The 23606-nt window shown below is 44.9% G+C and overlaps 1 protein-coding gene and 1 long non-coding RNA gene across 3 annotated transcripts in view; both read left to right on the forward strand.

Annotated features, from left to right (window-relative positions):
* The first annotated feature begins 1565 nt into the window (after positions 1 to 1565).
* On the forward strand, positions 1566 to 20378 carry LOC128929144 (uncharacterized). The gene is made up of 4 exons (XR_008475160.2): positions 1566 to 1930; positions 18889 to 19006; positions 19623 to 19802; positions 20293 to 20378. It is a non-coding gene; the product is annotated as an uncharacterized LOC128929144 (long non-coding RNA).
* Positions 20379 to 22280: 1902 nt separating this feature from the next.
* The window catches only part of RAB6A (RAB6A, member RAS oncogene family), a 94017-nt gene continuing 92691 nt past the window's right edge, over positions 22281 to 23606 (forward strand). For both annotated transcript variants that reach the window (XM_035265496.3, XM_035265495.3), the window contains exon 1: positions 22281 to 22798. In XM_035265496.3, coding sequence (XP_035121387.1) covers positions 22729 to 22798 — 70 coding nt within the window. In that variant the 5' untranslated portion in view covers positions 22281 to 22728. The remainder of the gene's footprint in view (positions 22799 to 23606) is intronic.

Here is a 23606-nt window from a genome sequence, read left to right on the forward strand (position 1 = left end):
CCCTCCAACATGCATATTTTTATAATGAAATGCACAACAAACTTTTACCCTAAACCACTTGAGATAACCTGCTCCTTAGCACCAAAATAACTCAATTAATCATTTAAAACAAGTCACTCTGAGTTGATAATTCTATTTTGGCATGAAAACTGTTCTGACCTCAAGAAGAACTAGCCTATATGCTCAGCCATATAGGTCTACGGGAATTACTATTAACGTTTGACTTTTGCCACACCTCCTCTTATAAATTTCTTTTTCTTTGCCTTTCTTCCTTCCTTCCCTCCTTTCCTCCTCCCTCCCTCTCTCTGTCTCTCTATCTTTCTTTCTTTTTTTGAGACAGACTCTTGCTCTGTGTCCCAGGCTGGAGTGCAGTGGTATTATCTTGTTTCACTGCAACCTCTGCCTCCCGGATTGAAGTGATTCTCCTGCCTCAGCCTCCCACGTCATTGGAACTGCAGGCATCCACCACCACACCTGTCTAATTTTTGTATTTTTTTAGTAGAGACAGTTTTTGTCTTGTTTTTAGAGTAAAACTATTTGGTAGAGGCTTGGACTTGTTTTTTCAGAGGTCCTTACCAGCCCAAGATGTTAAGATTCTGAGTTTCTCAATTGTAGTGCTTTAGAACCCTAAGATTCTAAAGTGTTGAAAGACTCTAAAATCTTGTAATTCTCGTAGAACAACTTTGCAAAGGGAGGGTGAAGCTGTGGAATAGCCAGTTCTTAGCTGTCTCTCCTTCCTGACCTGCCCCACCTCCAAGAGGCTGTCCACTCAAAGTTTGGTTTGTTTATTTATTTATTTTTGAAATGGAGTTTTGCTCTGGTTGCCTGGCTGGCTTACAATGGCGCGATCTTGGCTAACTGCAACCTCCGCCTCCCAGGTTCAAGCAGTTCTCCTGCCTCAGCCTCCCAAGTAGCTGGGATTACAGGCACGTGCCACCACGGTGGGCCAATTTTGTGATTTTAGTAGAGACAGGGTTTCACCATGTTGGCCAGGCTGGTCTCAAATTCTTGACCTCAAGTGATCTGCCTGTCTTGGCCTTCCAAAGTGCTGGGATTACAGGTGTGAGCCACCGTGCCAGGCTTCAAAGTTTAGTTTAAATGCTCAATGGGAAAATATAAAAATTATAGTACATTCATCCATGGAATACTTTAAATGAATCCTATGCATTCATTTAAAATTACAAAGAAAAACAATATGCAAACAATATATAACTTATACAGCATTGTCCCAATTGTGTTAAAATAGATACACAGAGGGAAAAAAAGAATCACAAAAGTTAATCATGATTGTTTCTGGCTGATGGGACAGTATATCTCTTTTATTTCCATTATGCTTTTCTTAATTTCCCAAAATATCCATGTATTTTTATAATAAGAAAAAAAGGTTTTAAGCTCCAACGTGTCAGGTCACACCTGGAGCCGCCAATTTATCGCGTTGTTGCGATACAGAGATGAGTCATCTCAAAGGAGAGGGAGGGGCCAACAGGGCTTTGACTCGGGCTGGCTAGGAAAGGGAGGGACAAGCACTGGGTGGAATCAGCTCAGCGGGACTTTAACCCGGAAGCGCTGACGGTGGCACACCACCAGGCAAAATCCACCTCAAAATCTGGGAATAACGTGGCAGCCGCGGAACAACAAAACCCGCCGGACAAAATCAACCTCACCGCCCTCCGGCAGCTGACCCAGGCCAACCCCGCCCCTTGCCTCTCTCCATTGGTCCGCAGAAGCTCCTTCGGTTTCCCAGGGCCCGCCCCTCTGGAGCTGGGAGAGGAGGCGCGCTCCCTCTTCACTTAGACGCCGGCGGCCATAATGAGTGTGGCATGACAGGGGACGGTGGGTCTATTCTCTATTTTTGCCACCGCTGACTCAATGCACACACTCTGCAAGTGTTTCCCTTTAGTCGTGGGCTCTCGGGACCCGAAATAAACAGGTGATTTACCACTGAAATGATTCTCACGTGGGAGCTGGGCGTTTGTGTGAAGTGCACACATCTTCCGCCCCGCCTCCATTTCCCTGGAGGCCAGTGGGTTCTGATATTCTAGAGGTGATGTCATCGCAGAATCTTTCTAAGGTCCTAATGCCCGAGGTTAGGTTTGCAGAACCGTTCACAATGAGAACTTAGAGACTGGGTGACTGTATAGATTACCGTTCAAACTGGGATAGCTTTGCGAGTCTGGGGGTTATACTATCCATAATTACAATCCATACAACAGTAGTAAATGTGGACTGTTCTGGAGTTTATAGTCACTTTACTTAAAGCCACCCTACTTAGAGTCAGCTCTTTTTTTTTTTAATCGTTGTCAAATATATATGAAAATTTCCATTTTAACAATATGTGTATAATTCAGCGGCATTAATTACATTCACAGTGTCATGCAATCATAGCCATTATATATTTCCAAAATTTTTCATTACCCCAAGCAGAATCTGTGTCCAGTAAGCAATAACTCTCCATTAACCTCTCCCACCAACCCGTTAATCTCCAGTGCCCTTTCTGTCTCTGTGAATTTGTCTATTCTAGGTATTTTACATAAGTGGAATCATACAATAGTTGAGGTTTTCTGTCTGCCTCGTTTCACTTAGCATATTTTCAAGGTTCATCTATGTTGTAGCATGTATTCATAATTTATTTTGTTTTCTAGTTAAATAATATTCCCTTTTATAGACATACAACAATTTGTTTATCCATTCATCTGTTTACAAACACTTGGGTTGTTTCTACCTGTTGGCTGTTGTGAACAAAGCTGCTGCAAACATTTTGTACAAGTATTTGAAGGTCCCAACACTTTTTTTAAATTACATTTTAGGTTTTGGGGTACATGTGAAGAACATGCAAGATTGTTGCATAGGTACACACATGGCAGTGTGATTCGCTGCCTTCCTCCTCATCACCTATATCTGGCATTTCTACCCTTGCTATCTCTCCCCAACTCCCCACCCTCCCCTGTCCCTCCCCTATTTCCTTCCGACAGACCCCAGTGTGTGATGCTCCCCTCCCTCTGTCCAACACTTTTTTTATAAGCCATCCTAGTAGTGAGAAATTATATCTTTGTGGTTTTGGTTTTCATTTCTTTTTTTTTTTTTTTTTTTTTTTGAGACAGCGTTTCACTCTTGTTACCCAGGCTGGAGTGCAATGGTGCGATCTCAGCTCACCGCAACCTCCGCCTCCTGGATTCAAGAAATTCTCCTGCCTCAGCCTCCCGAGTAGCTGGGACTACAGGCGCGTACCACCATGCCCAGCTAATTTTTGTATTTTTAGTAGAGACAGGGTTTCACCATGTTGACCAGGATGGTCTCGATCTCCTCACCTTGTGATCCATCTGCCTCGGCCTCCCAAAGTGCTGGGATTACAGGCGTGAGCCACCGCTCCCGGCCTCATTTCCTTAATGATTAAAAAGGTTGAGGCCAGGCATGGTGGCTCACCTGTTTAATCCTAGCACTTTGGGAGACCGAGGCCAGTGGATCAACTGAGGTTGGGAGTTCAAGACCAGCCTGACCAATGTGGAGAAACCCCCAAAATACAAAATTAGCCAGTGTGGTGGCGCATGCCTGTAATCCCAGCTACTCAGAAAACTGAGGCAGGAGAATCGATTGAACCTGGGAGGCAGAGGTTGTGGTGAGCTGAGATTGTGCCATTGCACTCTAGCCTGGGCAATAAGAGCAAAACTCCATCTTAGAAAAAAAAAAAAGATGAGAAGATGTTAAGCATTTTAAATTATTTATTTATGTATCGAGATGGAGTCTCGCTTTGTCGCCCAGGCTGGAGTGCAATGGCACAATCCTGGTTTACTGAAATTTGCCCCCTTGGGTTCAAGGGATTCTCCTGCCTCAGCCTACCAAGTATCTGGGATTACAGGCACCTGTCACCATGCCTGCCTAATTTTTGTATTTTTGGCAGAGATGGGGTTTCACCATGTTGGCCAAGCTGGTCTTGTGTAGGGTCCAACCCTACAGGGTCCTGTGAGCCCCCCTCTGCTGGTGTGGAGACCAGAAGCTGTAGAAATAAAAGACACAAGACACAGAGATAGAGAAAAGAGAGTTTGGGCCCAGGGGTCCACTGCCAACCAAAGTGCGGAGTCTGGCTGTGGCCCTGAGTGCCTGGACACTTTGACTTTTATTGAGTACAAAGCTGGGGGCAGGGTAGGTAGAGCGTGGTATTGGTGGTCAGTGATAGGGTCAAGTACATCACGTGTCATATAGGTAGGGGCCCAAGGCTTTCTAGTAGCTGAGATGAGGTAAGGAGCATAATTTGTCAGCAGTTTTCCATACTTGTCAAGAAAGAACAAAGACATTAAGATTTATATTATTTTTACTGATTATCTCTTCTAAGAAAAAAGGAACCATGTGCAGAAACAGAACATGAGAGTGGACCTGAAATGTGACCACTGAAGCACAGCATCAGTCACATGGAGACAATTAAGCCCCAGGATGTCTGCGGGCCTACCTGACCACTGTCAGGCCTACTTCAAGAGCTTGGAGGAGCGGAGTTTTCTCCTAATGCCCCCAAGGAAGGAGACGCCTTGGACATTTTGGATATCTCCTTCCCTAGCTGGCTAAACATCAGGCGCTTTCCCAGCACTAGTGCTGCCACACAGCCAAGGTGCCCTCCAGCAGCCCTTATGCAGGTGTGACGGAGGGCTTAAAGTATCTTGCCTTAGGGTCATTCCTTTCACAATGTCACCCCAGGTTCATACTTTGAGACCTGAAAGGCATTAGTAAAAGAACTAAGATCTGGCCAGGTGTGGTGGCTCAAGCCTGTAATCCCAGCACTTTGGGAGGCCGAGGTGGGTGGATCATGAGGTCAAGAGATTGACACCATCCTGGCCAACACGGTGAAACCCCGTCTCTACTGAAAATACAAAAATTAGCTGGGTGTGGTGGCATGTGCCTGTAGTCCCAGTTACTCAGGAGGCTGAGGCAGGAGAATTGCCTGAACCCGGGAGGCGGAGATTGTGCCACTGCACTCCAGCCTGGTGCCTGGTGACAGAGTAAGACTGTCTCAAAAAAAAAAAAAAAAAAAAAAAGAACTAAGATCACATATGAATGCTAAAATCACCTATGAATAACTAAGATCACCTATGAATACCTCTAGTTATGTTTTTCTTCATTATTTATATGGGAATAGGCTGAGACTTCTGGTTCCTGCCTTGGCGCTTGTGGGGTCTTCCTGCCTCAGCCTCCCAAAGTGCTGGGATTACACGCCTGAGCCACTGTGCCCACCCCCATGCATTATTTTATGCACTATATTGGCCATTTGTGTGTGTTCCCTGGAGAAATGTCTATTCAAGTCCTTTGTGCCTATTGTTGGACTGGATTGTCCTTTTTTTTTAATGAGACAGGGTCTGGCTTTCTCAAGAGTGCTGGAGTGCAGTGGGAGGATCATGGCTCACTGCAGCCTTGACCTCCCGGGCTCTTGTGAACCTTCCACCTTCCACCTCAGCCTCCCGAATAGCTGGGATTACAGGTGAATGCCACCACGCCTGGCTTTTATTTTTTAGAGATGAGGACTTGCTGTGTTGCTCAGGCTGGTATCAAACACTTGGGCCCAATTGATTGACCTGATTTGGCCTCCCAATGTGCTGGGTTTTGGGTGTGAGCCACTGCACCTGGCCTTGATTGTCTTTTTGTTGATGAGTTGTGTGAGTTCTTTTTTTCTTTATTTATTTTTTGTTTTTGGAGACAGAGTTTTGCTCTTATCGCCCAGGCTGGAGTGCAATGGTGTAATCTCAGCTCATCGCAACCTCCACCTCCTGGGTTCAAGCAATTCTCCTGCCTCAGCCTCCCGAGTAACTGGGATTACAGGCATGCACCACCATGCCTGGCTAATTCTGTATTTTTAGTGTAGACGGTGTTTCTCCATGTTGGTGACGCTAGTCTTGAACTGCCAACCTCAGGTGATCTGCCTGCCTTGGCCTCCCAAAGTGTTGGGATTACAAGCGTGAGCCACAGCACCTGGCCGAGTTGTATGAGTTCTAGATACATATTCTGGATATTAAATCCTTATAAATATATAACTAGCAAATATTTTCTCCCATTATATGGGTTGTCTTTTCAATCTCTCAATAGTGTCCTTTGACGGACAAAATTTTTTTATTATTGTCAAGTCCAATTTATTTATTTTTAGTTGTCTGTGCTTTTGGTGTCATATTTAAGAAACCATTTTCAAATTCAAGGTCATACAGCCTATCTCTTTTTATAGGTGTAGAAATTGAAGCCTAAGGCCAGGCACAGTGGCTCAAGCCTATAATCTCAGCACTTTGGGAGGCCGAGGTGGGCAGATCACCTGAGGTCAGGAGTTTGAGACCAGCCTAGCCAATATGATGAAACCCTGTCTCTACTAAAAATACAAAACTTAGCCGGGCATGATGGCCCATGCCTGTACTCGGGAACCTGAGGCAGAAGAATAGCTTGAACCCAGAAGGTGGAGGTTGCAGTGAGCTGAAATCACATCACTGCACCCCGGCCTGGGTGGCCGAGCAAGACCCTGTCTCAAAAAAATAATCCCAGCACTTTAGGAGGCTGAGGCGGATGGATCACAAGGTCAGGAGTTCGAGACCAGCCTGACCAACATAGTGAAACCTCATCTCTACTGAAAATACAAAAATTAGCCAGGCATGGTGGTGCACGCCTGTAGTCCCAGCTACCCAGGAGGCTGAGGCAGAATTGCTTGAACCTGGGAGGCAGAGATTGTGGAGCTGAGATTGCGCCACTGCGCTCCAGCCTGGGAAACAAAGCGAAACTCCATCTCAAAAAAAAAGAAAGAAAAGAAAAGAAATTGAATTCTATTGGGAAAAGACCTGAGTGTGCAAGATTTCTGGAAGTTAAGACAGCTGGGACTAAAGCCTACAGTGAGCTATGCATTCCAGCCCGCGCAACAGAGTTCTTTTCACAACCAGTGCTATAAAAACAACTTTAAAGACCAAGCACGGTGGGGCACACCTGTAATCTGAGCACTTTGGGAGGCTGAGGCGGGTGGATCACCTGAGGTCAGGAGTTTACGACCAGCCTGACTAACATGGTGAAACCCTATCCCTACTAAATACAAAAAAATAGCCCGGTATGGTGGCATATGCTTGTAATACAAGCTACTTGGGAGGCAGAGACAGGAGAATCGCTGATACCAGGGAGGCAGAGGTTGCAGAGAACCAAGATCATGCCATTGCACTCCAGCCTGGGCAACAAGAGCGAAACTCCATCTTAAAAATAAAATTTAAAAATTATTAAGTAGAGTTTTATTTGTAATAATAATACACTGTAATCAAGTAAATCTCAGAACAACTTTGCTCCTAGAATAAAGAGAAGAGGTTGGGCTGGGCGCGGTGGCTTATGCCTATAATCCCAGCACTTTGGGAGGCCGAGGCAGGTGGATCACAAGTTCAAGAGATCGAGACCATCCTGGTCAACAAGGTGAAACCCCGTCTCTACTAAAAATACAAAAATTACCTGGGCATGGTGGTGTGCGCCTGTAGTCCCAGCTACTCGGGAGGCTGAGGCAGGAGAATTGCTTGAACCCAGAAGGCGGAGGTTGCAGTGAGCCGAGATCGTGCCTTTGCACTCCAGTGTGGGTAACGACAGCGAAACTCTGTCTCAAAAAAAAAAAAAAAAAAAAAAGAGAAAAGGTTGTACATATAGTTCAAGTTATTAGAACAGCATACTATTTGGATTGAGTAATTTTGGGGTCAGTATTAAGCAAACCAAGTTGCTGTTGTTGATAAAGAAACAAATAGGATTCTAACTTACCTCAAGACAAAAAATTGGCCAGGCCTGGTGGCTCACGCCTGTAATCCCAGCACTTTGAGAGGTCAAGGTGGGCAGATCATGAGGTCACGAGTTCAAGACCAGCCTGGCCAACATGGTGAAACCTCATCTCTAGTAAAAATACAAAAATTGGCTGGGCGCGGTGGCTCACACCTATAATCCCAGCACTTTGGGAGGCCGAGACTGATGGATCACGAGGTCAAGAGATCGAGACCATCCTGGTCAACATGGTGAAACCCCGTCTCTACCAAAAATACAAAAATTAGCTGGGCATGGTGGCGCATGCCTGTAGTCCCAGCTACTTGGGAGGCTAAGGCAGGAGAATTGCTTGAACCCAGGAGATGGAGGTTGCGGTGAGCCGAGATCGTGCCATTGCACTCCAGCCTGGGTAACAAGAGCAAAACTCTGTCTCAAAACAAACAAACAAACAAACAAACAACAACAAAATTAGCCTGGCACAGTGGTGGGGCAGGGGAATTGCTTGAACCCAGTAGGCAGAGGTTGCAGTGAGCCAAGATCACACCACTGCACTCTATCTCCAAAAACTTGCCATCACACCTGGCTAATTTTTGTATTTTTAGTGGAGACAGGGTTTTGTCGTGTTGGCCAGGCTGGTCTCAAACTCCTGGACTCAAGTGATCTGCCTGGCTCAGCCTCCCATGGTGCTGGGCTTACAAGTGTGAGCCACCACGACTGCCGCAGACAACACTACATTTATCATAATATACATAGAGCTGGCCAAAAATCTTTGTATTATTTCTTTGGATTTGGGGTATTGGTTCTTTCCAGGTATTTGTATTTATAAGAACAACAGAGTCCTTCCTCTGTAGTACAGCTCTTAGAATCAGCGTGGCTGATTGCCATTGCTACCAGAGCAGACATATGTTATTGAACAAAACTATCAAACATTGCCAGGCACGGTGGCTCACGCCTGTAATCCCAGCACTATGGGAGGCCGACGCGGGCAGATTATAAAGTCAGGAGATCAAGACCATCCTGACCAATATGATGAAACCCTGTCCCTACTAAAACACAAAGACTTAGCCGGGCGTGGTGGCAGGCACCTGTAGTCCCAGCTACTCAGGAGGCTGAGGCAGGGGAATCACTTGAACCTGGGAGGCGGAGGTTGCAGTGAACCAAGATCGTGCCATTGCACTCCAGCCTGGCATCAGAGCGAGAGCCTCCATCTCAAAAAAAAAAACAAAAAAACAAAACCCTATCTAACATTTTAACTCTCCATAGTGTAAAGTGGGCCAAGATAGGAGGATTGAAGCCAGGAAAATATATATATATATATTTTTGAGACAGTGTCTTCCTCTGCCTCCCAGACTGGAGTATAGTGGTATAATTATAGGTCACTGCAGCCTTGACTTCTGGGCTCAACCGATCCTCCCACCTTTGCCTCTTGAATAGCTGGGATAATAGGCACACACTACCATGCCCAACTAATTTTTCTTTTTTTCATGTTTTTTATTGAGATGCAAACCTCACTATGTTGTCCAGGCTTGTCTCAAACTCCTGGCCTCAAGCGATTCTCCTGCTTGGGCCTCCCAAAGTGCTGGGATTACAAGCATGAACCACTGTGCTTGGCTTTAAATAAATACCTTTTCTTCATTATTTTGAATTTGCTTTATTTTATGGTTGAGGTTGATCAATAATTTTTAGCTGGGTGCAGTAGCTCACACCTGTAATCCCAACACTTTGGGAGACCAAGGTGGGAGGATCACCTTAGGTCAGGAGTTCCAGACCAGCCTGTTTAACATGGTGAAACCCCATCTCTACCAAAAATACAAAAATTAGCTGGGCACAGTGGTGCACACCTGTAATTCCAGCTACTCTGGAGGCTGAGGCAGGAGAATCGCTTGAACCTGGGAGGCAGAGTTTGCAGTGAGCCGAGATCGCACCACTGAACTCCAGCCTGAGTGACACCGCGAGACTATCTCTCAAAAATATATGTGTACAGAGAACGATCCAAGATGGCCGATCGCTAACATCCCAGGATTGCAGCTCTCAGGGAAGGTGCGGAGAACTAGAGGACGCCACACTTTCAGACAAATTCTGGTCGCTCACGGAGCAGAAGATCCCCCAGTGGTGGAAACACACGAGTCGCCAGCGCGACTCTCGTGGTCGGCGCAGCGGTTCCGCCGGCAACTAGGCGCGTTAGCACTCGGCGCAGAGTAAACAAGACCGGTTCCCCTTCTAACCGAGGTTTGGAGCCCCGGGAAGGCAGAGTCGCCTACTACGGAAACAAGAAGGAAGCCCGACAGGAGAATCCTGGGCAGAAAAGCACCATCAGTTTTAACGCCGCTGCTCTGGCCCTGGGAACTAACAACCTGGACGTCCACTCAAGAGACCTAATCTGAAAGTTGGTAATTTCAAAGACGACAGGAGGATAAATTTACAATGACGGGAAGAAACCAGCGTAAGAAAGCTGAGAATACTCAAAGTCAGAACGCCTCTCCCTCTAAAGATGATCACAGTTCCACATCAACAATGGAACAAGGCTTGATGGAGAACGAGCGCCTCCTGATGACAGAATCACTCTTCAAGGAATGGATAATAACAAACTTCGGTGAGTTAAAAGAACATGTTGTAGCCCAACGTAAAGAAACTAGGAACTTTGAAAAAAGGTTTGATGAAATCCTATTGCGAATAGACAACTTAGAGAGGAGTATGAGTGAATTAATGGAACTGAAGAATACAATACAGGAACTCCGAGAAGTATGCACAGGTTTAAACACTCGAATTGTTCAAGCAGAAGAAGGGATATCAGAGGTCAAAGTCCAACTTAATGAAATAAAACGTGAAGAAAAGATTAGAGAAAAAAGGATAAAAAGGAATGAGCAAAGTCTCCAAGAAATGTGGGACTATGTGAAAAGACCAAATTTACGTTTGATAGGTGTACCTGAATGCGACGGAGAGAATGAATCCAAGCTGGAAAATACCCTTCAGGATATTATTCAGGAAAATTTTCCTAAACTAGCAAAGCAGGTCAACATTCAACCCCAGGTAATACAGAGAACACCACAGAGATATTCCTCAAGAAGAGCAACCCCAAGGCACATAATCGTTAGATTCACCAGGGTTGAAACGAAGGAGAGGATACTAAGGGCAGCCAGAGAGAAAGGTCAGATTACCCACAAAGGCAAGCCTATCAGACTTACAGCAGATCTCTCGGCAGAAACTCTACAGGCCAGAAGAGAGTGGGGGCCAATATTCAACATCCTCAAAGAACAGAACCTTCAGCCCAGAATTTCATATCCAGCCAAACTAAGCTTCACAACTGAAGGAAAAATAAAATCTTTTATGAACAAGCAAGAACTCAGCAATTTTATTACCACCAGGCCTGCTTTACAAGAGCTTCTGAAAGAAGCATTACACACAGAAAGAAACAACCAGTATTAGCCTTTCTAAAAATACACCAAAAAGTAAAGAGCACCAACATAAAGAAGAATTTACACCAACGAATGGATAAAACAGCCAGTCAACATCAAATGGCAGTAACCCTAAATTTAAATTGACTGAATTCCCAATCAAAAAACACAGCCAAAACCCAACGGCATGTTACATCCAGACCTGTTTCACATGCAAGGATACACAAAGACTCAAAACAAAGGGATGGAGAAAGATTTACCAACCAAATGGAGAGCAAAAATAAATAATAAATAAATAAAAAGCAGGAGTAGCAATTCTTGTATCGGATAAAATAGATTTTAAAGCAACAAAGGTATAGTGGTAAAAGGATCAATGCAACAACAAGAGCTAAGGATCCTAACACCCAGATAGGAGACTTAGATTCAATGAGACAGAAAATTAATAAGGATATCAAGGACTCGAACTCAGATCCAGAACAAGTAAACTTAATAAATATTTATAGAGCTCCCCACTTCAAATACACAAAATATACATTCTTGTCAATACCACATCACACCTACCCATTAGTTTAAATGAAACATTGATTGGCCATTATTAATACCCAATTTTTTTCAAAATAAAGCAACATTTCCATTTACTCTCCCTCTTTCTCTCCTCTTTCTTCCTCTCCTTTACTTACTTTTTTTTCTTTCCTTCTCTCAAAAAAAAAGAAATCAACTTGTAAACCGCTAGATCCAGGTCGGCAATGTCTCTTTCATTGCTTGATTTCCTTTCTTCCCTTCCCTCCCTCCCTCCCTCCCTCCCCGCTTCCTCCCTTCCTTCCTTCCTTCATCCCTTCCTTCCTCCCTACCGTCCTTCTCCCTTCCTTCCTGCCTTCCTCCCCCCACCAAAAAAAAAATATATATATATATATGTGTACATATATATATATATAGTTGGGCGCAGTGGCCTGTAATCCAGAACTCTGGGAGGCCAAGGCAGGTGGATGACCTGAGGTCAGGAATTCAAGACCAGCTTGGCCAACATGGTGAAACCCTGTCTCTACTAAAAAAAAAAAAAAAAAAAAAAATATATATATATATATATATATATATATATATATACAATAGATGGGCATGGTGGTGGGTGCCTGTAATCCCAGCTACTTGGGAGGCTGAGGCAAGAGAATTGCTTAAACTTGGCAAGGAGAGGTTGCAGTGAGCCAAGATCACGCCATTGCACTGTAGCCTGGGCAACAGAACAAGACTCTGTCTCAAAAAAAAAAAAAAAATAGTGGTTTGTTATGCTTTTGGTTTTGCCTTCTCTTCAGAATTTAGGCTGGGTATGGTGGCTCACACCTGCCAAGGCAGGTGGATCACCTGAGGTCAAGAGTTCGAGATCGGCCTGGTCAACATGGTGAAACGCCATCTTTACTTAAATTACAGAAATTAGCCAGGCATGGTGGTGTGTCCCTGTAGTCCCCGCTACTTGGGAGGCTGAGGCAGGAGAATTGCTTGAACCTGAGAGGCAGAGGTTGCAGTGAGTGGAGATCATGCCACTGCACTCTAATCTGGGCAACAGAGCAAGTCTCCATCTCAAAAAAAAAAAAAAAATAGAATTTAATGGGGTTGAGTGTGGTGGTGGCTCACACCTGTAATCCTAGCATTTTGGAAAACCAAGGTGAGAGGATCGCTTGAGCCCAGAAGTTTGAGTCCAGCCTGGACAACACGGGAAGACCCTGTGCTAACCTACACTGTATTAGCCAGACAGACTCCATTTTGCTGAGAGTCACACAGACTCCATCTTAACCTCCACCTTGCCCCTCCCACCATTTCTCCTTTGAGCGCATATCTGGGTCATGTTCCTGTGCTGGGTCATATTGTACTTAGAACTATAGAAACATAGAACCGTTGTAACCATATCCTTCTTGACAAGACCACTTGCTATTGTGAATACCCCCTTGACTGATTATATGGAAAGTACCAAATGCCCCCTCCCCTTGAAATCAGCAATCATGGGAACTGCTTGTGTATACCCTCCTTAGTTAATCAACAATCATGGGAGCCTCCTGCCTCCTAGTTACCAGCCTCCTCCCCTAACTTGCTTGTTCTGCTTCTGTAAAATTTTGCTTTAACTAGGCTTCTGCTCCCCTTTCTTAAGGTATCAAAAGGAATAAAGCCCCTTCCTTGGGCCAAGAGATTTTGAGCGTGAGCTGACTCTTGGTTGCCGGCAATAAAGGACTCACAATCAGATTTCAGAGTGTGGCGCTTTCGTAACAACTCGCTCAAATAGCAACTCTGTCCCTACAAAAAAACTTCAAAAATTAGGGCCAGGAGTGGTGGCTAACACCTGTAATCCCAGCACTTTGGGAGGCTGAGGTGGGCGGATCATTTGAGGTCAGGAGTTTGAGACCAGCCTGGCCAACATGGTGAAACCTCATTTCTACTAATTAGTTGGGCAAGGTGGTGGGCACCTGTAATCCCAGCTATTTGGGAGGCTGAACCCAGGAGGTGGAGGTAGCAGTGAGCTGAGATTGAGCCACTATACTCCAGCCTGGACAGAGCAAGACTCTGTCTTAAAAAAAAAATAGAGGATGTCTGGTTATCTTATAAATACTAGAAACAGGAAGCATAACAGCACACAACATTTTTTCTTTTTTAAAAGTACATTTTATTATTATTATTTTAAAATAGAGATGGGGTCTTGCCATGTAACAGAGGCTAGTCTTGAATTCCTGGGCTCAAGAGATCCTACTACCTCAGCCTCCCAAAGCGTTGAGATGACAAGCTTGAGCCACCACACCTAGCCACGTCTGTTCTTAAATGAGAAGTTTTAAAGGACTCAACTTTGAAGAGAGATTTGTGTTAGTTAAACACTAGGAAAAGCTTCCAGATAATGAAGAACTGGAACAGGGCATAGTGGGAGAGTAGAGAGAGATTCTTCACTGTATGTACTAAGGAATAAGTTGATGTTGATATACCCAGATGCTGATAGAGATGATGAAGTCCTATGGATATTCTCTGAGCTCAGTCATTCTGGAAATGGAGTTTGCCTAGAGAGTAGGTGGGACCCTTTATCTGCTGTGCTGCTCTCTTTCCAACTTCATCCCAATGCCCACCTGTTGTGGAACTTTTGTACTAAGCAATCTGCCACAGTTCCTACTTCTAAAACAAAAGGGAATAATTGTCTACTAGCTATATGGAGTCTTACCTCAAATGGAATATATCTAAAACTAAACTTACGACCTTCCTCCCCTCCTTGACCCTGTGGGTCTCTGTAGGTATTACTTTTTTTCTTTTCTTCCTTTAGAACCAATTTCCTTAAATGAAAGTCTTCACTTCTTGCCTCCATTTCTTCATTTCAAATTTATTCCTAGATCCAAATCTGGCTTCTTGTCTCATTACTTCATTGAAACTTTTCAGACCCAGGCCACCAATAACCCTCTTGAAACTACTGTTTTGGCCCAGTGCAGTGGCTTACTCCTGTAATCCCCATACACTGGGAGGCAGAGGCAGGAGGATTGCTTGAGTACAGGAATTCAAGACCAGCCTGGACAATGTAGCAAAACCCTGTCTCTACTGAAAATACAGAAAATTAGCCAGGTGTGGTGGCTCATACCTGTAGTTCCAGCTACTCAGGAGGCCGAGGTGGGAGAATCACCTGAGCCTGGGAGGTCAAGGTTGTAGTGAGCTGAGATCATGCTACTGCACTCCAGCCTAGGGATCCAGAGTGACACCCTGTCACACACACAAAAAAAGAGCCGTGCAAGGTGGCTTATGCCTGTAATCCCAGCATTTTAGGAGGCTGAGGTGGGCAGATCACCTGAGGTCAGAAGTTCTAGACCAGCCTGGCCAACATGGTGAAACCCCATCTCTACTTAAAATACAAAAATTAGCTGGGCATGGTGGCAGGTGTCTGTAATCCCAGGTATTTGGGAGGCTGAGGCAGGAGACTTTCTTGAACCCGGGAGGCAGAGGTTGCAATGAGCTGAGACCATGCCATTACACTACAGCCTGGGCAACAAGAGCAAAAAACTTTGTCTCAAAAAAAAAAAAAAAGAGGAATAACCCTCTTTTGAGGTATTACATTCCACAAAAGTCATTCATTTTAAGCATACAGTTCAGCAATTTTTAGTTAATGTGCAGAATTGTGTAATCATCAACATAGTATAATTTTTAGAACATTTCTATCACCCTAAAAAGATTCTTTGTCCCCATTTGCAGTCACTCACCTTTGACAGTAGGATGCTTTTTAGTCTTTGACTTTTTTGACTGCTCTGATGTATCTGACTCCACTGACTAAGCCTTTCCTTTTGAAACATTCTCTTCCCTTGTCTTTCTTGTCACCACTCCCTCTCCTGGTTTTCTACCTAACTTTCTAGCATTTATTTCTCTTCACAGCTTACTTTTTTAATATTTTTTTGAGATGAAGTCTCGCTCTGTTGCCCAGGCTGGAGTGATATGGTGCAATCTTGGCTCACTGCAACCTCCACCTCCTGGGTTCCAAATTCTTCTGCCTCAGCCTCCCAAGTAGTTGGGACTACAGGCACATGCCATCACGCCAGGCTAATTTTTGTATTTTTAGTAGAGACAGTGTTTCACATATTGGCCAGGCAGGTCTCAAACTTCTGACCTCATGATCCATCCACCTCAGCCTCCCAAAGCCTCCCAAAGTGCTAGGATTACAGGCGTGAGCCACTGTGCCCAGCCCAGAAAGGGATGGGTTTAAATCTGTTGTCTATACAGTCATTAATACAATTCCCTCGTTTTTGTCCTTGCTTTATCCCTACCTTATGTGGTACTTGATATTTCACATTCCTGAGCAGAATTTCTGCAGTTCTTCTTAGCTGATTGGCTTGCTTCTTGTGACTTCATCCTTCAGTAAGCACTTTATATGTTTTGTTTAGTCAGATACCATTGCCCTATCTTTGTCTCCCATCTTAAAATGTTATGGCTCTGGGTTAGAGATGTCAAAGACAGAGTTTGCATTTTAATTTCTTTATTCTCATTTTGGAATGATTTCAGAAAGGGAAGACAGAACATCTTTAATCTAGCTTCCTAAAACTGGAAGTGAGTTTGTTTTCCCAAAATATCCAGTGAGATGATGTCGGGGCTTATTATCTCACTGGATATTTTGAGCGACAATTTCTATAATTATTTTGATATCTTTAATTTTATATAAAATAAAGTCCTAGTCACTTTTTGTTAATTGAAAAGCTGAAGAAATATTTGCAGAAAGATAGTTTCTCTTGGCTTCTTTGGCAAGTTACAGTTTGGCTATGCATTCTGTTGGTATTTCAGTGCAAACAGTGTTGGTCTCACTTTTCTATCCTAAGATGCTCTGTTCTTTATATAAACAGCAGTAGAGGCAGTTGTTCTCTTCTTCTCTGAGTGATTATCACTTTAGTAGCAGGTGGAGTGATTCATTCTCTGGAACATCTTGGAGGAGACTTTATTATTTGTGGGGGATAGAGTGTGGGGAGAGGAGAGCTCCAGCAATGTGTCAGATTTTATACATCCTGGACTAGCATAAAAAGAAGCAAGTTCTTCCCCCACTGCAATTTCAAAGCCTGGAAGTAACACCACACTTACAAGGCTCTGAGAAATCACATTATTCATAACGGGGACCATGATTCACATGAACAGAACAAAATGGAATTATCAAAAATAGATTCGGTAGATCAATCTGTAGCAAAAATATCTTCTGACTTAGCTATTAATTGGCTGTAATTACAGAAAGGACCATTCCATTTAAGTTCTACCACCTTCTCCACTTTGACAGACTAATTTTTATTCTTGAATGGCATGTCCTTATAGGTCAAAGTATTTGGAAAACAGGTTTTAACATGACTCCTTCCCCCTTTTTTCTTGTGGTCTTTTAAAAATGAGACTTATGGGCTGGGCATTGTGGCTCATGCCTGTAATCCCAGCACTTTGGGAGTTTGAGGCAGGTGGATCACGAGGTCAGGCGTTCAAGACTAGCCTGGCTAACATGGTGAAAACCCATCTCTAGTAAAAATACAAAAATTGGCCAGACCTGGTGGTGTACACCTGTAATCCTAGCTACTCAGGAGGCTGAGGCAGGAGAATTACTTGAACCTGGGATGCAGAGGTTGCAGTGAGCTGAGATTGCAACACTGGACTCCAGCCTGGGTGACAGAGCGAGACTCTGACTCAAAAAAAAAAAAAAAAAAGAGACTTAATTCAATATACCTTGTGTTAATTGTACTCATTTAATTGGTCACCGTGAATTGTCACTTTTATGCTTTGTATATTGACCCACTATTATTTTTAGTAGCAATGATTATAATAACCTGCAGTGTGGGTTAGAAGGGATTCCATTTGATGGAATGTGAATTCCTGCCAGAGCTATTATTTGTTTCAAATGTGAGCAGTATGGTTTCAGTCCTTTTACCTGGACAGTTTTTCTCCTATTGATTTCCTGCCTCTCCAACATAATAAATCCCTTTTTAGGGAGTAGTAAACAGAAAAAGGCAATTCCAGTTTGCTAACTACTACTTTATATATACACATACAATATTGAGTGCCTAATATTCAAGCAACTATGCAAGGTATTTTAAGGGATCTAAAGATGAGAATGTCAGCTGCTTTCAGCTGCAAGTAGTAACAAAGAAATACAAAGACACATAAAGGCATTATTAAATATAAAGACATTTATTATGTTAGTAAAAAGAAATCTAGAAGAAGGCCAGTTCCAGGGTTGGTACAGTGGCTCAATGATGTCTTTTAGCTTCCTGCTTAGCCATCATCAATGGATTGGCTTTTTTCTTTAGAATTATATATTAATGTTTAGAAGAGCTATCTTAGTTCTAAATATCATTTCCTTACATAGCCACATCAATGGCAGAAAAATGGCAGTCTTTTTCTCATTCCTTTTCATCAAGGAAGAAAATATATTTCTCTTTATTTCTTCTCTTAGAAGAAAAAAGCCTCTAACACATTTCCTTCATCTCCCACTGGCTCAGATGGACTCATGTACCTATACCTTAGCTGAAGGAAGGCTGGAAACATATCTGTTATCTCTAGTATATATGGTAGAAGTATGTGTGTGTGTTGTGTGTACATTGCTGGATATGCAACCAATAGTGTCTGTCACTAAGAATAAGATGAAATTGGCTGGAAGCAGTGGCTCATGTCTGTAATTTTAGAACTTTGGGAAGCAAAGGCAGGCGGATCACTTGAGGTCAGGAGTTTGAGACCAGCCTGGCCAACATGGTGAAACCCTGTCTCTTCTAAAAATACAAAAATTAGCCAGACATGGTGGCACATTTCTTTAATCCCAGCTACTCAGGAGGCAGAGGCAGCAGAATCTCTTGAACCCAGGAGGTAGAGGTTGTAGTGAGCCAAGATCATCCCACTGTACTCCAGCCTGGACAACAGAGTAGGACTCTATCTCCAAAAAAAATTAAGAAAGAAATTTCAGTCCTTCTTTAAGAAGCTTTGTGTTGCTCAGGGCAGAAGATAAGCTACAATTTTATTATAATTTCTATGTGATACATTTCCTACACAGTCATGGGCTTCAATTTAGATATCACCTTTAAATTGATAATGAAAGCTGCTTTAGGTACTTTGAATTTGGAGCTGTGAAGCCTGTCCTCTCCCATTGTTCCTAATTTTTAGTTACAAGATCTGTTCTGGCCATCTTTTTCATAAATAATGTTTTAGGAATGAAGTACCAAATTACATATTTTTGGGTGATGCTCTCTTTTTCCAAAATGCTTTTTTTTTGAGACGGAGTTTCACTGTTGTTACCCAGACTGGAGTGCTATGTCACGATCTCGGCTCACCGCAACCTCTGCCTTCCGGGTTCAAGCAATTCTCCTGCCTCAGCCTCCTGAGTAGCTGGGACTACAGGCGCGCACCACAATGCCCAGGTAATTTTTTTATTTTTAGTAGAGACGGGGTTTCACCTTGTTGACCAGGATGGTCTCGATCTCTTGACCTCGTGATCCACCTGCCTCGGCCTCCCAAAGTGCTGGGATTACAGGCTTGAGTCACCGCGCCCGGCCCTCAAAATGCTCTTAACTTCCTTCTCTGCATGCCCAAATCCCATTTATCCTTCCAAGAGAGTGAAAAATAATTCCTCTTTTATTTTTTCAGCAAACATCTGCTGCATGCTAACTATGTAGTAAGCACTATTCAAGCACTGGGGATACAAGATGAGATCTGACCTCATGGAGCTTACAGTCAAGGAGGGACAACTGACAATGAACAATTAAGAATAGGGTACAATAGGACAGGCAAAGGTACTTATACTGTCAGTGGGGATGTGAGCAGATGGGAGCAAGACTTGTAGCGTAGACTGAATGTTTGTGTCTCCCTAAAATTCATATGTTGAAACCATAGTCTCCAATGTGATGGTATTAGTAGGTGGGGCCTTAGGGAGGTGATTAGGTCATGAGGGTGGAGCACTCATAAATGGGATTAGTTCCCTTGTAAGAGGGACCCCAGAGAGCTTTCTTGATCTCTTTCTGCCATGTGAGGACACAGTGAGAAGATGGTTGTCTATGAACCAGGAAGTGGGCCTTCACCAGACACCGTATCCTCTGGCACCTTGCTCTTGAACTTTCCTGTCTCCAGCTGAGAGAAATAAGTGTTTGCTGTTTAAGCCAACCAGTAATGGTATTCTGTTATAGCAGCCAGAATGGATAAAGACAACTTCTTTAAGTGGTAAGTGATTTAAAAGAAAAAAAAGACAATTTTTTTGTTTTGAGAGGGAGTCTCACTCTGTTGCCAGGCTGGAGTGCAGTGGTGTGATCTTGGCTCACTGCAACCTCCACCTCCCAGGTTCAAGTGATTCTATTGCCTCAGCCTTCCGAGTAGCTGGGATTATAGGCACACACTGCCATACTCGGCTAACTATTGTATTTTTAGTAGAGTTGGAGTTTCACCACATTGGCCAGGATGGTCTTGAGCTTCTGACCTTGTGATCCACCTGCCTTGACTTCCAAAGTGCTGGGATTACAGGCGTGAGCCACCATGCCTGGCTAAAAAAAAAAGACGATTTCTTTAAACTGAAGGATAAGTAGGAATTGGGGAAGAGTGGGGAAGGGAAGGGAAGAGTGTTTGTGGTAAAGAGAAGCGAGTGTAGGAAATCATGAAGGTGAAAATTCTCTTGAAAAGGACCTCTCTAATTCCTCTCTCTTTTTTTTTTCCTTAGGCCCTTCTCTGTCTGAAAATTCCTCTTTCTCTTAGGTAATTTTTCCATTTGCTATACCTTATAGCACTTAATATGCAATGGTTAGGCCATAAAGTCTCTGAAGACAAAACTTACAAGGAGTGCGTGATAAATATGAAGGCAGCTTCAGAGTCTAATGAGACTGTATATGTGTCAATGCAAAATGAAAGCTTAAAACATTAAAATATTTTAGGTAAGAGGTGGACTATACCATATGGCCTTCAAAATGACAGGGAATAGTACCACCTGTCTAGGTGACTACAGAGACCTAAGCAGCAGGGAGGACTGATTCATAAAGTTCTGTAGGAAGTACAAAGTAATTATAGTTCCAATCCTCAGATGTTACTTTAAAGTCTATTTCAGGAAACATAATGAAAGCTTGGTACCCATCAGAAGGAAAATAGCTACTCACTTTTGTTTGCATAAGCTTTTTAAAAAGTTTCTTTGTTTAAACTGTTCTTTGTATGTGCCAGGGTCTGGATTAATGGTGAAGAGGACTCTATTAGACCTGACAAACTGCTTGTAAAATCAAATGTCCATGCCACAAGTTAGGTTTTTACCATTTTTCTTTAGATGCATATTCTACCTGCACGTGTCTGGCAGAGGAAACAGAAGGGAGTAAATTTTGATAGTGAGTGTTTGAGGATAGAGCTGTTGTCTTGATAGGCTAGAACAGATGATATTTTAAGAACTTCAGTTCCTCCCCGTGATTTATTCTAGGTCAGCAATTCATCCTTGGGTCTGAGAAGGCACTTTTTTGATCCTGTCATTTCTACAGCTAAGCAAATAACTACCCAGTAATGAGAAAATGTACATAAATGTTTTTGTGAATTATATAAGATACTATATACAAATGTAAGGACTTTTTTTTTCTTCACTTGGCAATTTTTTTTTTTTTTTTTTTTTTTTTTTTTTTTTTTTAAGACAGGGACTTGTTCTGTAGCCCAGATTTCAGTGTAGTGGTCACATACTACAGACTCCAAATCCTGGACTCAAGCAATCCTTCTGCCTCAGCTTCCTGAGTAGCTGGAACTACAGGCGTGCACCACGACATTCGGCTAATTATTTTATTTTTTGTAGAGATAGTGTTTTGCTTCGTTCCCCAGCCTGGTCTCGAATTCCTGGGCTCAAGCAATTCTATCGCCTCGGCCTCCCAAAATGCTGGGATTACAGGCGTGAGCCATCGCGCCAGGCAGCTTTATGGATTTTGCAAGTCATTTTCTACCTCTAGGCTTTGGTTTCCTCATCTGCAAAATTGGGAGGCCCTGATTCTGACAGTTATAAAATTCCTGGAAGCAATGGAAAAGAATGTTATTTAGTACGATGCCGTGTGAGGAATTATGATAAGGTGGAGAAGGTGGGGTGTGTGCAGGGGTGAAGGACAGATCTGAGGACTGTGGGGCCGGCTGAGGGTTCGGGAAAGAGGCTCCTATTACAAATCTTATGGCTATAGGACCCACTCACACTTTTTGAGGTATCATTCCACCTTAGTCCCGGCCCCGCCTCAGCCTCACCTTTCTTTCGCTTCCGCCCCATCTCTTCCCCTCCCCTTCACTCACTTCTTTTTCCCTCTCCTCTGGCTGAGAAGTGCCACACTTCGTATGGCCGCCACCGTGCTCCGCTTTCCATTTCTCGAGGGCTGCGCGCGCTCTCATGCCGCACCTCACTCGCGTGTCGGCCCGCCCTCAGCCCCTTCCGATTGGCTTAATATGTAAGTGACGTAAGGGCTTCATCTACCCGCTAACTTATCCCTGGTTTGCCCCGCCTCCTCCTGGCTTCTGATGCGAGTGGAAACCTAACCTGCCCCGCCGCCGCCTCACGGGAGGAAGGCGTCGAAACCAGGAAGGCGATGGCGATGGCGATGGCGGTGGCGGTGGCGCGCGCGCACGCACGCACGCACGCACGCACGCACGCACGCCAGCGGCCGGCGGGGCAGCAGGCTCGCGCCCGGGCTCGCCCCGCGCCGCGCCAGAGGCTCGCGCACTCAGCAGGTTGGGCTGCGGCGGCGGCGGCAGCTGTGGAAGCTGAGGTGCTGCGCGTGAGAGGTCCCAGACACGTCTGCGGTTCCGGCTCCGCCACCTTCCGCCACTCTCACCCAGGTCTCGGAGCCGGGTGCTGAAGGAGGGAACGGCCCTAGCCTTGGGAAGCCAGAGCACACCCCTGGCTCCTGCTGACACCGCCCTCCTTCCCTTCCCAGCCGCGGGCCTCGCTCAGTGCTAGGCGACTCTGCGGGGAGGCGGCGGCTGCCAGTCTGTGGAGAGTCCTGCTGCCCTCCAGCCCTGCTCCTCCGTCGGGCCCTGCAGGGGCCGAGAGATCTCGGCGCCCGCCCTTCCGCTCGCCTTTTTCGTCAGCGGGTTGGAGCATCGTCGGTCCGGGAGGTCTCTGGGCTGAGGCGGCGGCAGCTCCTCTGGTTCCACCATGTCCGCAGGAGGAGACTTCGGGAATCCACTGAGGAAATTCAAGCTGGTGTTCCTGGGGGAGCAAAGCGGTGAGTGCGTGGCTCCCCCACTCCTGGCAGCTGGCCGCAGCGTCCCCGCACCGCCCCCGGTGCGGCCCTTCCGTCCGCGGAGGCTTCCTGCTCGCCTCGCGTCCGCGCTCGTTGCCACCGCAGCCCTTCCCGAAGTGCCCGCCGGTGCCATCAGCCCTCCGCCTGGATCCGTCGGTCGAGTTTTTACCCTCTTCCCCGGGCTCTTCGATCGTCTCCGTTCTCCGCAGGCCGGCCATCTCCGGTCGATCTGCCCTCCCTCCGCAGCCCTCACCCCGCCCAGCCTCTTGTCCATCCCTTTCTTCCTCCGGTCTCCGCCGTCTCCCCTACCCCGGCCTTCTTTCTTGAGCCCCACCCTTATTCTTTGCCCTTTTCCCAGTTCCTCGGCTCTGTGAGGCCCATTCAGGGAAGCTCCACTCCTGAGAGCGGGCCCTCTTCAACCTTGGCCAAGGAGGGTGGGATCTGGGCGTTGTTTTCCCCAGAGGCTTGGCTCTGAGAAGTACTGATGTCGTGGAAGGTGGGAAGGGGGGTGGTCGTAGAAAAAAAATATTACATGGTTTTCACCTTAGTGGGAAATTAGTCTGGAGGAAAACATCTGAATTGGAGGCGACTTGAGCATGGGGTAGTTGGGGGTGAAAGGGGTAGTGTCGGCAGAAGAGATTTTTGCCCCTTAGGTTACATTGGGCTGTGGCTTGTCGGAAAACCTCATTTTGTTTTCTTGACTTTCATCACTGACAATTCTTTTGGCAGTGTTGATTTTTCAGTCTCTGCCAGATGCTATGTCATGATCATTTTACTTGGAATTTTTCTC

This window comes from Callithrix jacchus, chromosome 10 (genome assembly GCF_049354715.1).
Source record: "Callithrix jacchus isolate 240 chromosome 10, calJac240_pri, whole genome shotgun sequence".
NCBI classification, from domain to species: Eukaryota; Metazoa; Chordata; class Mammalia; order Primates; family Cebidae; genus Callithrix; species Callithrix jacchus.